The sequence below is a fragment of the Sparus aurata genome, chromosome 16, assembly GCF_900880675.1.
Source record: "Sparus aurata chromosome 16, fSpaAur1.1, whole genome shotgun sequence".
NCBI lineage: Eukaryota > Metazoa > Chordata > Actinopteri > Spariformes > Sparidae > Sparus > Sparus aurata.
The window spans coordinates 18,326,951-18,339,508 of record NC_044202.1 but is presented as its reverse complement, the minus strand read 5'-3'; the positions used below and the strand labels follow the sequence as shown (position 1 = coordinate 18,339,508).

At 41.2% G+C, this 12,558-nt stretch overlaps 1 protein-coding gene across 4 annotated transcripts in view; it reads left to right on the top strand.

Annotated features, from left to right (window-relative positions):
• Positions 1-8,206, top strand: part of col12a1a (collagen, type XII, alpha 1a) — a 56,653-nt gene extending 48,447 nt beyond the window's left edge. For 3 of the 4 annotated variants that reach the window (XM_030443996.1, XM_030443995.1, XM_030443998.1), the window contains 12 exons: positions 16-69; positions 460-555; positions 886-939; positions 1,901-1,954; positions 2,268-2,321; positions 2,886-2,957; positions 3,046-3,081; positions 3,178-3,244; positions 3,336-3,518; positions 3,818-3,895; positions 5,301-5,471; positions 7,317-8,206. In XM_030443996.1, coding sequence (XP_030299856.1) covers positions 16-69; positions 460-555; positions 886-939; positions 1,901-1,954; positions 2,268-2,321; positions 2,886-2,957; positions 3,046-3,081; positions 3,178-3,244; positions 3,336-3,518; positions 3,818-3,895; positions 5,301-5,471; positions 7,317-7,465 — 1,068 coding nt within the window. In that variant the 3' untranslated portion in view covers positions 7,466-8,206. Of the gene's footprint in view, positions 1-15; positions 70-459; positions 556-885; positions 940-1,900; positions 1,955-2,267; positions 2,322-2,885; positions 2,958-3,045; positions 3,082-3,177; positions 3,245-3,335; positions 3,519-3,817; positions 3,896-5,300; positions 5,472-6,397 lie in introns of all 4 variants that reach the window. The other variant, XM_030443997.1, reaches the window with a different exon arrangement.
• Positions 8,207-12,558: the final 4,352 nt, after the last annotated feature.

Sequence of the window (12,558 nt, the reverse complement as noted above, 5' to 3'; positions counted from 1 at the left end):
TCCTTACTTTTACAGGGCAGCCCAGGCTCTAAGGGACCACGAGGAGATAGAGGAGAAAACGGCAACCCTGTGAGTAACATCTTACATCACTTTGAGCACATCAAATTTGGAACTGAAATAACTGTTACTTAAGTTTTTGGCAAATACATTGAACTGTTTATAGTGAATGAATCTCAGTAATGCCAAATCCACACATGATAATCTCACTGCCATTGTGCTGCTGAAGCTGCTCTGCTACAGCCTTACATTAGCTTGCACCATCAGACAAAGCAAATTGCAAACATCTGAAATCAGTTACTGACTGTATATTTTCCTCAGCTTGATTTAAAGCAGGCCTGTGTCAAGTACTTAAAGTTCCATTTACACTGTTAATGTTCATTGTCTATCTCTGTCTCACTAAGTCTTTTGTATGAATGTGGCTATGAAACAATTTTATTTTTTGTCTGGGTGATGCTTTAGGGTCCAATGGGTCCACGCGGTGACCCAGGACTCCCAGGCTCAATGGGACCACCGGGTCCACAGGGCCCTAATGGACTGTCTCTACCTGGAGAGCCTGTAAGTTAAAACCTACACTACAAAAGAATAAAGTATCAGTAGTAGATGGGATTTTATGTATAAGACAGACGCTATCACTTATGATTATAGCGCTTGTGTTGATATGAATGTGCAGTTTATGTGAAAATTGCTGCAGATACACCAGCGAATAGGATTTACAGTGAAAGTACACTTAAAAACTCCCCCTGCTTCCTCTAGCCAGGCAGCTCGACGGCCTCTTTATTTTTCTTACCTGCAGATGTTCTTATCAAAACATGAAATCAATCACAATTATGGACAAAAAAAGGATTAAACAAACCCCTTTTCTTTCTCCTCCTCTTCTACATTCAGGGTCGCCCGGGACCAAAGGGAGATCGTGGAGACCAGGGCCTGACTGGATTGCAAGTGAGCACTCCCCTCTCATTTTGTGGTCTATGAACAGGAAACAAGGAGACTATCCATAGAGAACGGCGCTGCTACTGGATTCAGTCCACATGGCGAGACTGAAACCGCACTCAGAGTGGGAGGTTTACCATGCCATCCTCAGGGAGACCCACACTCTGGCGCGCATGTTGATTGACAAACAGTAGAAGGCCAGTGATACAGTTAAATTATAATGGAGCGCAGACTCACGTTACAAAAGAGTAAAAAAGGGAATGGAACATGTTCCCTCCCTAGACTTGTAATTGAAGATGATCATGACTTATAGTCCCTCTGAAGCTAGAGCATCTTTGACTTACAGTAGATGTCTTTCTGGGGACTTATTGGATGAAAATGAAAGTCAAATAAAACCTGACTTTCCACACAGTAACATTAGTAGTTAGGGTTAGATTATGATTATTCAAATCACTGCTTTGTCAAGTCAGCAGCAGATTTCAGTTCAGCCTAAACCCACTTCCCATTACGGGGGCGCTTTTGGGGCATTTTTGAGTGGGCCGATATTACATAGCCACCTCTTGGCCAAGCAACCGTTCATTCATTCAGCTGAGGTCATTCAGCCAACTCCCACCATTCAACCCGGGACATCACCACTGGTTTTTCTAGCCTCTGAATAAGTGAATGCAGACATGGGAGAAAGTCCTATTCTCTGATCCTCAGAGGTTATTGGCATCATCGTCTCGTTGTTTTTACACAATAACGCTTATTGTAACAGCACTGTCTCTGTAGATGTCTAGTAGACATCATGTGTCAACAGACAGTGGGAAATTGTTCCAAATTTTAGTAATGACATGATATATTGTCATTGGCGAAATAACCAGGAAACTTTTTTTTTTTTCCTGTAGTCCAACAGAGTCTTTAGGGAGCTGTATAAATGTGTTGTTCCTGTTCATTAGCATTTGATTGAGTGTGTCTGCTTTTTTCCCAGGGTTCTCCAGGGCCACGCGGTCCTCTGGGCCCCGTTGGACCAAGCGGAGCACGGGTAAGTTCTGCCTCCAGGCCTGCTTAGTGTGCATGCTTTGTTCAAAGCCCACGAATGGATCCAACACTTAGTTAAGCTAATGTTTTACATGCGATCCCCCACTTAGCTCAGCGGATACAGAAGGATTGTCTTTTAGTTTTTTGCATGTTCTCACTTGCGTCAGCCAGAAGAAGTGAGCCACCACTTGTAAATGTAATTGAAAAAGAAGGACTCAAGGCTGAAACCAATATAAAGCCATGACACTGATGTATTGCATGAAGGGGGTCCCCAGTGTGTTGTAACCCACGTGTGATTATATGTTGTTTCTACATAGGGGCCACCAGGAAAGGAGGGATCATCTGGACCCAGAGGCCCACCAGGGCCAATGGTGAGTGAGTGTGTATGCTTGTGATGTGCAGTTCAGGGCCAAATAAATATTCCTAAGAGCATGCTTTATTTTCTGATATATCTGCAACAATTACTCCTCTGGCTCCGCAGTTGCACTCTGCTGGAACAGCACATAAAAAAAGCAGACTGCAGTCTGTAGGCCCAGGATGATGCATGCATCACATTTTCTTCTTCTGTGGTTTGAGGAGGTCTGAATCTACTTAATCGAGCCATCAGCGTGCCAGTATAAAATGTACATGCACTATACCATCCTGAGTGCTCCAAGACTCATTAGCAGTGCCTCCTGGCTGGTGTGTGTATGTGTGCGTGTGTTTACATCCTGGCCTTGTTGGCTGGTTCGCATGTGTGTTTCCATCATCCACTCTTCAGTGTTTTTGGCAGCTTGAACCAAATGCCCCCCCTACAGATGTCAAATCATAGATCCCAATTTAAAGCTTGTTACACAACCGTTAAAAGGGAGCGCTAGTTAAACATTGCAGTTATGTTTATTGTGGCAGTGATTTAAAATAAACACTTCTCTTTCTGTTTTTTTTTTTTTTTTCAGGGAAGTCCTGGAAACCCAGGTGTACCAGGAATTACTGGAAAACCAGGGAAACCAGGAGATACAGGAAGCCCAGTATGTACAGAATAACAAGACACAAATATGGTCACATAAAAATATCTATTGGAGGTTGAGATTGTTCTAACACTGTTCTTGTTAACAGGGAGCTGTTGGCCTTAAAGGAGAGAAAGGAGAGAGGGTATGTGTTTCGTTTGATTGAATCACCATACACCGGTAGAAAATACATCATCAATATGAACAGCAATCTCTTCATGTCCATGTCTTTGTTTTCCAGGGAGACTTTGCATCCCAGAACATGATGCGCTCCATCGCCAGACAAGTTTGTGAACAGCTCGTGAACAGTGAGAAAACCTTTTCTAAATCTTTAAGGAAGTTTGAAGTTGTCAAAACGGAAATATAATGCAAATCTGTCTGATTTTTCTTCTTTTGCAGATCAGATGAGCAGAATTGACATGATGCTCAACCAGATTCCTTCTGGATATCGCAGCAACTCTCCCGGACCACCTGGTCCTCCAGGCCCTCCTGGCAACCAAGGATCCCGCGGCGAGCCTGGACAGCCTGGACGCACCGGTTTCCCTGGAACCCCAGGTCAACCTGGAAATCAAGGAGAAAGAGGTAACTTCTTTTATGAATGTTTTGGATTGTCATACAGCAGAGAGGGAGAAATGGGTGAATTTAGGTGGTATGGACTGTATAAATTCTTTTGTTGATCCACCATGAGTAGAATTACAACATAAATGCATTGCTTATGGGGTGTACGTATGATTTAAGTCAGCATTGCAAAATGTTATTACTCTTTGTGGGTGACATTCACAACTTTTATATTTCTACTCATTCCAGATACTGGAGTTTTTTTCCAAAGCATGCTTTGTTGGTGCAAACATAATTTTAACTTTTTCCTGTGGTTTGTGTAGGTTTGCCAGGAGAGAAGGGAGAGAGAGGATCTCCTGGAAATGGTATCAGAGGACAAAGAGGCCCGAGTGGGCCACAAGGTAACATTTTCATGGGTGATACAGCCCATATTTTTACATGAACACTGTTATCCAGCATCTGCAGACAGTCTGCAGGCCTCCCACCACTCTGTTAAAACTTACTTAAACTGTAACAGAGTTTGACGATAGACTTTTTAAAAAAGAGAAGTGAATATACTCCCTAAAGAAGACCTTGTCAGTATACCAGCCAAAACAACCAAACAACGCCAGTGTGTAATTTGACACACTAGTTTTTCTAACAGTGTGTGTCCTGTCCTGCCACCTTTTTTACATAGATGACTATTCAGCTTGGATACTACCTGCGCTGAAATATCAATGCTCTGCCATCCTGTGTTTGTACGTTATATACAGAATGTCAAGATGGAATAACAGGCTCATGACAGCTTTTTAATTTCTTTTTTTTTTCCTCTGGACCTTGTCAGGACACAGAGTACTCCCTTTAGTCCAATTAAAACAACACATTCCAGCCAGAGGCCAAAATTTACCTTCAGTATATGTGTCTCAGTCACCTTCGTTTGGCCAGCTGCACTGCATAAATTCTTGGAGGAACCCCAAACATATTCCCAATTCTTTCCTTCTTTAAAGATTTATGTCTCGTGTATATTGAGCTTCTCCAAACACTGCGCACATCAGAAATGTAACACAGTGAATGGAAGGTATTTATATCCATCGTTATGGAGAGAATTTCTGTGTCTGGAGTTTGAACAATAGATCAGTTTTCAGTCAAGCCTATGACGTGTTTTTTTTAAATATTTATTAAATTCATTGGGCCTATTTGTCAGTTTGAAAGGCTTTAACCTTTCCTCATTTCCGATAAACATGCAATATGTTTCCCCCCAAAAAAAGACCACTTCTGAAGATCTCCTTTCCCTGGGGAAGCTTTTGCAAAACAGAAGGAACCTATTGATGTCTACCCCTAGACACCAAACACTGACATGTCTGTTTCTGTGAATGAAGTGAGAAACAACTGCGTATTAGTCGGAGGAAGTCCACTCTGATGACTCACTACTGTGTGTGTGTGCGTGTGTATGTGTGTGTGTGTGTGTGTGGGAGAATCAGATTGTTGTTCAATGAGCTTTCTTTGGTGGCTTCATTGACAACACATGGGCTCACTTAAGGAAGAGAAAAAGAAAGAGGGGGAAAATTCCATCCTGAGTTTTTAGCGTCTAGACGTTTGGGGTGGGGGGGAGCACTCCACACAGCCTCAGACTTCTTTTTTTTCTTGGTCAAGCTTTTTAATTGAGCCATTGAAAAATGTAAATTACAGTGCAGCACTGCACCCCGTGGTAGCCCCACCATTTTCACTCAAGATTTACGGGTAATGTCAGTGGGTTTTTGTGCCTGAGCTATAAAGACTTTTCAAACTGGTTTTACTCACCTTCTCTCCCCCCCCCCCCATTTGCAGGACCACCAGGAGAGTCAAGAACGGGACCCCCTGGTCCTTCTGGCTCTGCTGGATCTCGCGGCCCTCCAGGTCGTCAGGGTACCCCAGGGGTTAGGGGACCACCAGGACCCCCTGGATATTGCGACTCCTCTCAGTGTGTCGGCATTCCTTACAATGGACAAGGATACCAAGGTACACTCAACATTGTATAGGTCCTGCATGGTACTTCATTAGATACAATACTAAGTGTATGCAGACTAATTTCATTCGCAAACTTAGTGCACTACTACTTTCTTTGATAATGTATGGAGATATGAATGTCAGTTTTCAAGAGTATTGATCTTTGAATAGGAATCTGTTATAACTTATTTCCATTAGAAGTTCCGACTGACTGTTCGCTAAGCCCCTGCTCACCGCCGCAACATCTATCATGCTTTTTTTCCTTCACATAGAACATTTACAGCTTTTCGGTAATCTTTTGAACAATAGGTATTTGATATCACACAGAGGAAGACAAAGGAAGGCTCTGTATTCCTAGCCTGCAACTTTTTTACAGACTGAAATTAACTGTCGCTAACAGATATTATCAGCAGTAAAAGAGGATGAACTAACATTTGCAGCTTACATTAAGGATTAAATAAGTACACCATCTTTATCTGTTCGAACAACAGAAATCATCTGTAGCCATGAATGGGATGAGACTTAAACAGGAAGTATGAGGTGCTTAAACAGGAAGTGGACTGGACTAAACAGAATTAGTTCATTTTAGCCTGAAATTGACATGGATAGATCAGGAGTTTCTATATTTATTTATTTTATTCAAAAACAGAGCAGCGTCAAATGTGATCCTCAGATCAGTGGTTTTGATTTTGATTGATTACTTTTTACAGTACTACACTTTTTTTTTTTTTTTACTTAAAAGTCAGGGAAGGGCTTTAGCAAACAGTCGGTTGGGATTCATGATTTTTTCAATACCTCCATACATTTGATGTACAGTTTTAAAGCTGGCATGTAAAGCATTCTAGCTAGTGGTGAATGATGACCTGCATTAAATCATATAAGATGCTTATAACGTTATTCCACAGAGAAAACTCACACCCTCTTTGAACTATTTTCAGGTTTGGCATAGTAAACGTTCTAGGTCGCCTGTGCCGCTTACACTTTGAAGTCCTGTTTCTGAGATGTTTGCCCATTTGCTATGGGGCATGTAAGGATAATCACCACGGACATAAATTGAACACTAAAAAAAACAAACATTACGAAAGCCATAAAACAGAACGGAGCGGACTGGCACTAACATCATCTCACAGCTACAAGCTACAGTGATGGCAACCTGCTGGCCTGTTTGCATCTTGAACAACAAACCGCTGGGGGAAAAACAAAACAAAAAACAGAGACTGAGTATTTCTACGAAGGAAGGAGCATGTACAAATACCACACAAAACAGCTACTAACAAAGAGGATTTCATAGCTGAATTGTTAATGTAGAGGTGATATGTGTAAATAAAACTAATTGTTGTGCCTTGTAAATGATTGTATGAACCAGGACATGTCACTAAAAATCCTGTTAACATCTGTAGAGCTTTTGCCTCATAACCCTCTGCTTACTTACCACCAGCATAACCTCTGTTTACGACGCCTTAAGTGCCTTAAACAGCTCTGGTCCAAACTGAAGCATGTTCCATTTGTACTTTTAATCATCATGTTCTTTGTGTACGTTGATCAAGTCAGTGCTAAATGTTGCTCTCCTGCACTTTCCACGTGTCATTTGTAGTATGAGCTGGTTATTTTACTACATCTTATTATCCAATAGCTTGATGGATTTTCATTGTAAATGTCATCCAAGCAGTTGAAACTGTTTTTTTTTTTCTTTGTTTTTTTTTTTTTACTTAGCTTTTTGGTACTTTTTTGGAAACAGTAGTTTGACACCGGGATTTTTTTTTAAGAATTCCATAGTGCAATATAATTTAAATTGTGCATGTGAAGAGTTATAAAAAGAGCCCTTTTTTTGATTGGCCATCCCAAATATTTTCCTAGCACCCCGCTACCAGCCCGAACCTGAGGTAGTGCCTATACCTGCGGAGCCCGCTGGAGAGTTTGAGACAATACAATCACCCGGTTTCTCACAAAACCAACGAGGAAAGAGATCACTACCACGGGACAAAAAACAAACACTAACATCATAGCTGCAACAAGGAGTTCTCAGAAAGTGTTATATTGAAAAAACTTACATGAGGATGAAGTGATTTTCAGAACAAATCTAGTACTATATGGGTTTGATACCCCTGGCTATATTGAACATATATTTTTTTTTAACATGAGAAAGTTTAGCAAGATGAATACAAACCTACATGTTCGTTCATTACAAACCTGTGTGCTTGCTAAGTGTCCCCTTTAAGTGTCTGCTTGTAATATAACCGCAAGTGTTTATTGGACTCCAACGTTTCATGCACTAATCATGTGAAAACCAGCAGAAAGTATGTCGAAGGAAGTACAGTATGTGTGATTTTGAACACTTTTTGTCAAAACGTCAGTGTGTAAAGCTGTTTCAGATACTCCCTTGGTAAGAAAAAAAAAAAAAAAAAAGACAATTAATTTGATCTCCAAAGATTTTATCATTGTGATGTTTTGTCCGGCCTGTAAACCAAATCATAATTGACTTCTTGTAACAAACCAAACTTGTTTATTTTTCTTTTGTTTTTGTACCAATGGTGGAATTGCATGTTTGTGTTGTATATTTACTGAGGAAGTCAGAATATAGTTGTTGTTTTCTATCTATGCAGTTTGGATTTGGTTGCAAGACTATGGACATAGAATTGCTTTTCTCATGTTTTAACTGCCCATTTTGTGAATTCCACACAGCCTTATTTTCTTATTTATTTCTGAAACAGAAGAGGCATTTTTCAATAAAACTACTGAAAATGTAACATTTGTTTTCGCTCTCAAGTCATTTGTGTCCTTTAATTCCCACAGCATCTGTACATTACATACACAACCTGCAAGATCCAGGTCAGCTCCTCAGCTGCCGTCTCGTGGCACTGCAACATGCAACCGCTTCCCGTTTTGCAGATTCGATCTTGAGTGACGAAAGCCGCTCCGTCCCAACATTCAACCTTGAGAAATATGCTTTGAAGTTTGAACCTCTCATTTATTTTGACAGCTAAAGATGTTGTGTCCAGATCGTCGGTTCATGTCAGGGCAACCAGAGGAGGGAGGCGAGGGTGTGAAAACAAACGTGAAGTTGGCTTTTGTTGTGTCAGGTTGTAGTGATTATAGATTTCCATGAGCAAACAGCGCAAATAATGCTGGAAAAACTCACGGATTTCCACCCATAAAGCATATCTAACAATGCAACAAGAGACATATGAGGTAAGGAACAACTCACGCTATTTCTATTTATCGTGATGAAGGGAAAGCGTATCTGTGGAGGAGGTTCTGCACTAATGCCAGAGATAACGACTGCGGGGGGGGGGGGGGGGGGTATTGAGGTCGTAGAACAGCACCACTGGAAGACATGGGAAAAATCTTTAATGGAAACCGTTTTGTTTGTAACTCTTATTTTCCAAAGCTCCCCCCTAGCAATGTAAATGCACCTTTTTCAAACACCCTTCAATTAGTCTGGGAACCTCAAATTGATTTTTATAGAAGTTTATATTTCACGAGAGGAATTCTTGTAGGTAAAGTACAGTGTGAGTGTCTGAACAGCTGGTGCATGTTAGTCATAAAGGAGACAAGCGGTGTCTGCAAAAGCATTTGACATACCGAAAAGAGCTTACACGAGAACGAAATGTAGAGAACACTGTCGGACATGTATATACCAAAAACACAGAGCTATGATCTCCGTGCTCACGTCATGTCGCTTTCCCCTAAAGCCCCTCTTACCTCAAACCGACAGTCCCTGAGACACACTGGCCTATTTGAAATATGTTCACACCTGTTTTCCGTGACACGCTCTTCACACTATTTCTCAACATCAGGCTCTGATTTCTGTTTCGGTCTGTGACCTCGTCCAAGACAATGCTTCAGCCTCTAAGTCACCTCTTTTTCCACCACTTGAACTCATTCTGTGTTTCCCTCCAAACTAAAACCAAAAAAAAAAACTGACATCAGTGATGCCTGATACCATCCTCACCGTAACCCCGTCTGGTTTCTGTCTGCATGATTTCTTTGAGCATGCATCTGTGTTCACTTTGTGGCAAGAGTTTCAAGTGGGTTGTTCCAGAGTCCGGGGTTGTTACAGATTTTAACAAACTCCTGTTTTATCTCTGGTTGTCGCCCAACAAACAGCAGCCAGAGTGGTGGGCCTTGATAGGTGGCCTTGATTATCAATTAGCGTTTAATACTCAAATTAAGGCTTAAACCTTAATAAATAGTTTTCTTGGCCACTCTGGCAGCTGAAACAAGCTACAAAATCAACACTGACAAACTGCCCCCATGTTGGCTAGTAGCTAGCCTATTGCAACCGTGTAAACACATCCAACTGACTCAAACAACACTAGCATTTGCTGGGAATTGTGTTTTTCAATAACTGGCGAACGTAAATTCAAAATGAACTCTGCTTTTATCTCTGTTTTGGTCTCCATCACCTCCTGAGACAGCTAAATGCTTCGGTGTGTTCACTTAGCTAGTTGCTAACTGATTTTCAGTACTACAAATGTAGCACACAGTTTGTTTATCAGAGATTTTCTGATGAGAATTCCACCTACACTGAAATAAACAGTAAAAATGTGGTCTCTATAACCAAAACAACAAGCTGAAAGATGCTAAAACGCTCCACAGAGCTGTCGGAAACTGCAGAGTTGGCTGATAATCTCTGCAGATTCATTCAACAATCTATTGTTCATATACACTATTAGTTAGTGCAGTCTAACGTGAATGTACAGATACTCCATCAGTCAATAATTAAAATCTGGGAGCAATTTTAAACTTTTACCATGGTGTCAGTAAATGTCATGTGGAATAGGATGATGAAACTTTAATAGTACTGTACGGTAAAGTCTTGCGTCATATCGTATAAAACTTTGATGTACAGTTAGAAAAGGTCAGAGATTCACAAACCCTCTAAAGTTTCAAAGACTTCATGCTGTTTCAGCATGGCAGGAGGAAATTCTTATCAAGCCTGTGATGTGATATCAGCGTTGGCAAGTCAAAACCAGACTAAGGTTCAAAGAAGGCAAAGCTTGATTTACTGTTGAGCTGTGTAACAGAGTAAAAGGTTAAAGAAGACTGAAAGAGGTTTTTCGTGTATCTTCGTTAATTTATTTACTGGCATTAATCAAGCTGTGTGAAATTTATGCTGAGTCCTGAATCTTGAATCTCTTGAATCTTTCAAAGCAGGATTCATGGAACCATGCGTGGGCACTGGGCGGGCAGAAGATAGTCTTGCACTGAAAAGTAATCATAGGTGATTGAAAAGGAGAATTTTATTATGGACTTTTAGGAGCGCTATGAGAGCACTAGCATGAAAATTGGGGGGATGACAGCTAAACAGAGATCACATGGCATCACGGGACATAGACATGGGCGAAAGTTTTCATATTTTCATGAAAAAAAAGTTCCAGCTTTGCTCATAATATAACCTGCTGAACAGTACATTAATCATTACAATGCAGACTATGTATAGAGCGAGAACACAACATCAGAACATACATCATTTATAGTGTGGAAATGACTGGAAAGCTAGCCCGGCCCTATCTTAAAGTAGAAAAAGCCACCTATCAGCACTTGAGACACATCATTTAATCTTGCTCGTTAAATCTGTACAAAATAGAGGCTCACTGCCTTCTCTATGTCCAGTCTTTACACTATAAGCTACTTAGCCGCTGGCTGTAGCTTCATATTTGTAGTAAAGACATGAGGGGTTGGCAGCACAGCGGCACAGTGGTTAGCGCTGTTGCCCTACAGCAAGAAGGACCTTGGTTTGAGACTGGGCAGAGTTTAGTGTAAATGTTCTCACTGTGCCTGCGTGAGTTCTCTTCGGTTCTCCAACTTCTTCCCACAATCCAAAGACATGTTCATCAGTGACTCTAAATTGTCCCTCGTTGTGAGCGTGAATGGTTGTTTGTCCCTATATGTCAGCCCTGCAATGAACGGGCAACCCATCCAGGGTGTACCACGCCATCGCCCAGTGCCAGCTGGGATTTACTCCAGCCCCCCCTGAAAAGGATAAGCGGTGTCAGATGATGAATGGATGGACATGAGGGGTGTTATCTTCTTGCAAGAAAACATGGCAAATTACCCAAAATGTTGAACCATTCCTTTCAGAGTGCAGGAACCGAAATGATTTCCCAGAACACTTTTTTTCCCCCCTAGCATTAAGGGACTACAATTTGTATTTTGTCCTGGGTCCTACATGTAAAAAGGTGCCACCAGTAAAATTCATAGTCCAAGCAAACTGGGAGAAGCATATCACCAGAAAGTGTCCATCACTTTTGTAAGAAACAGGGAAACACAGTCCAGCCCATGGTTCCTTCTAATGTTACACAACTAGCCTCCTTTACAACGTTAGCATCAGCCTCTGTTTACTTTACCAGTCTAGAATAAATGTTGTGAGTTTAGCATCGGATTTCATCCATGGGCTAGTCCCAGCTGGCAGCGCTTATGTTGACTCTTGTCTTGCCTCTATTTCGTGCACTTCTTTACTTCGCTGCCAAACATGGTTCCTTGGCTGGAGTGGTTGGTTAAAGCACACCCTCGGGGCAGCGCTACATCCTAATCCTCTGAGGACAGAGTGGACGCTGCAGTGACTCACTTTCATCTCTTGAAGTACAAAGTAGTATCATGAGACGGGACAGGCCAAAGCAAGATGGATGGCATGCTAACTTCTGTAGCTATATCTGCAACACAATGCAGGTTCTCTAAAAAACAGCCCCAAACTTATCTCTTCATATTCTGTTGATAGTTATTCATTGTTAATTTTGGAATGTTTTAAACTAAAATTCTTAGACCCTTTAAAAGACAATTACATGAACACTGAACCTTGGTTACTCAAGGATACTTCAGCAGGGTGAACAAGCAAGGAAAGAAACATGACATATCCCACATGAGCTGAGGTTTCAGACCTACAATGGGATAACGAGAGGGGTTGACCGATATGTTTTTTTGATAAACAATAATAATAAAGCGTTTTTTATGATGGCCTTTCCTACAAGCCAAAATTCTGTTCAGATTTTATGTTGGGTTATTTTTTTATTTTTTTATTCCAAAGATCTCCCCTCTGAATTTTTCTTTTGGCAGTGTGAACGAACCTCTGACCCAGCAGGACTATGCAACGCTCCAA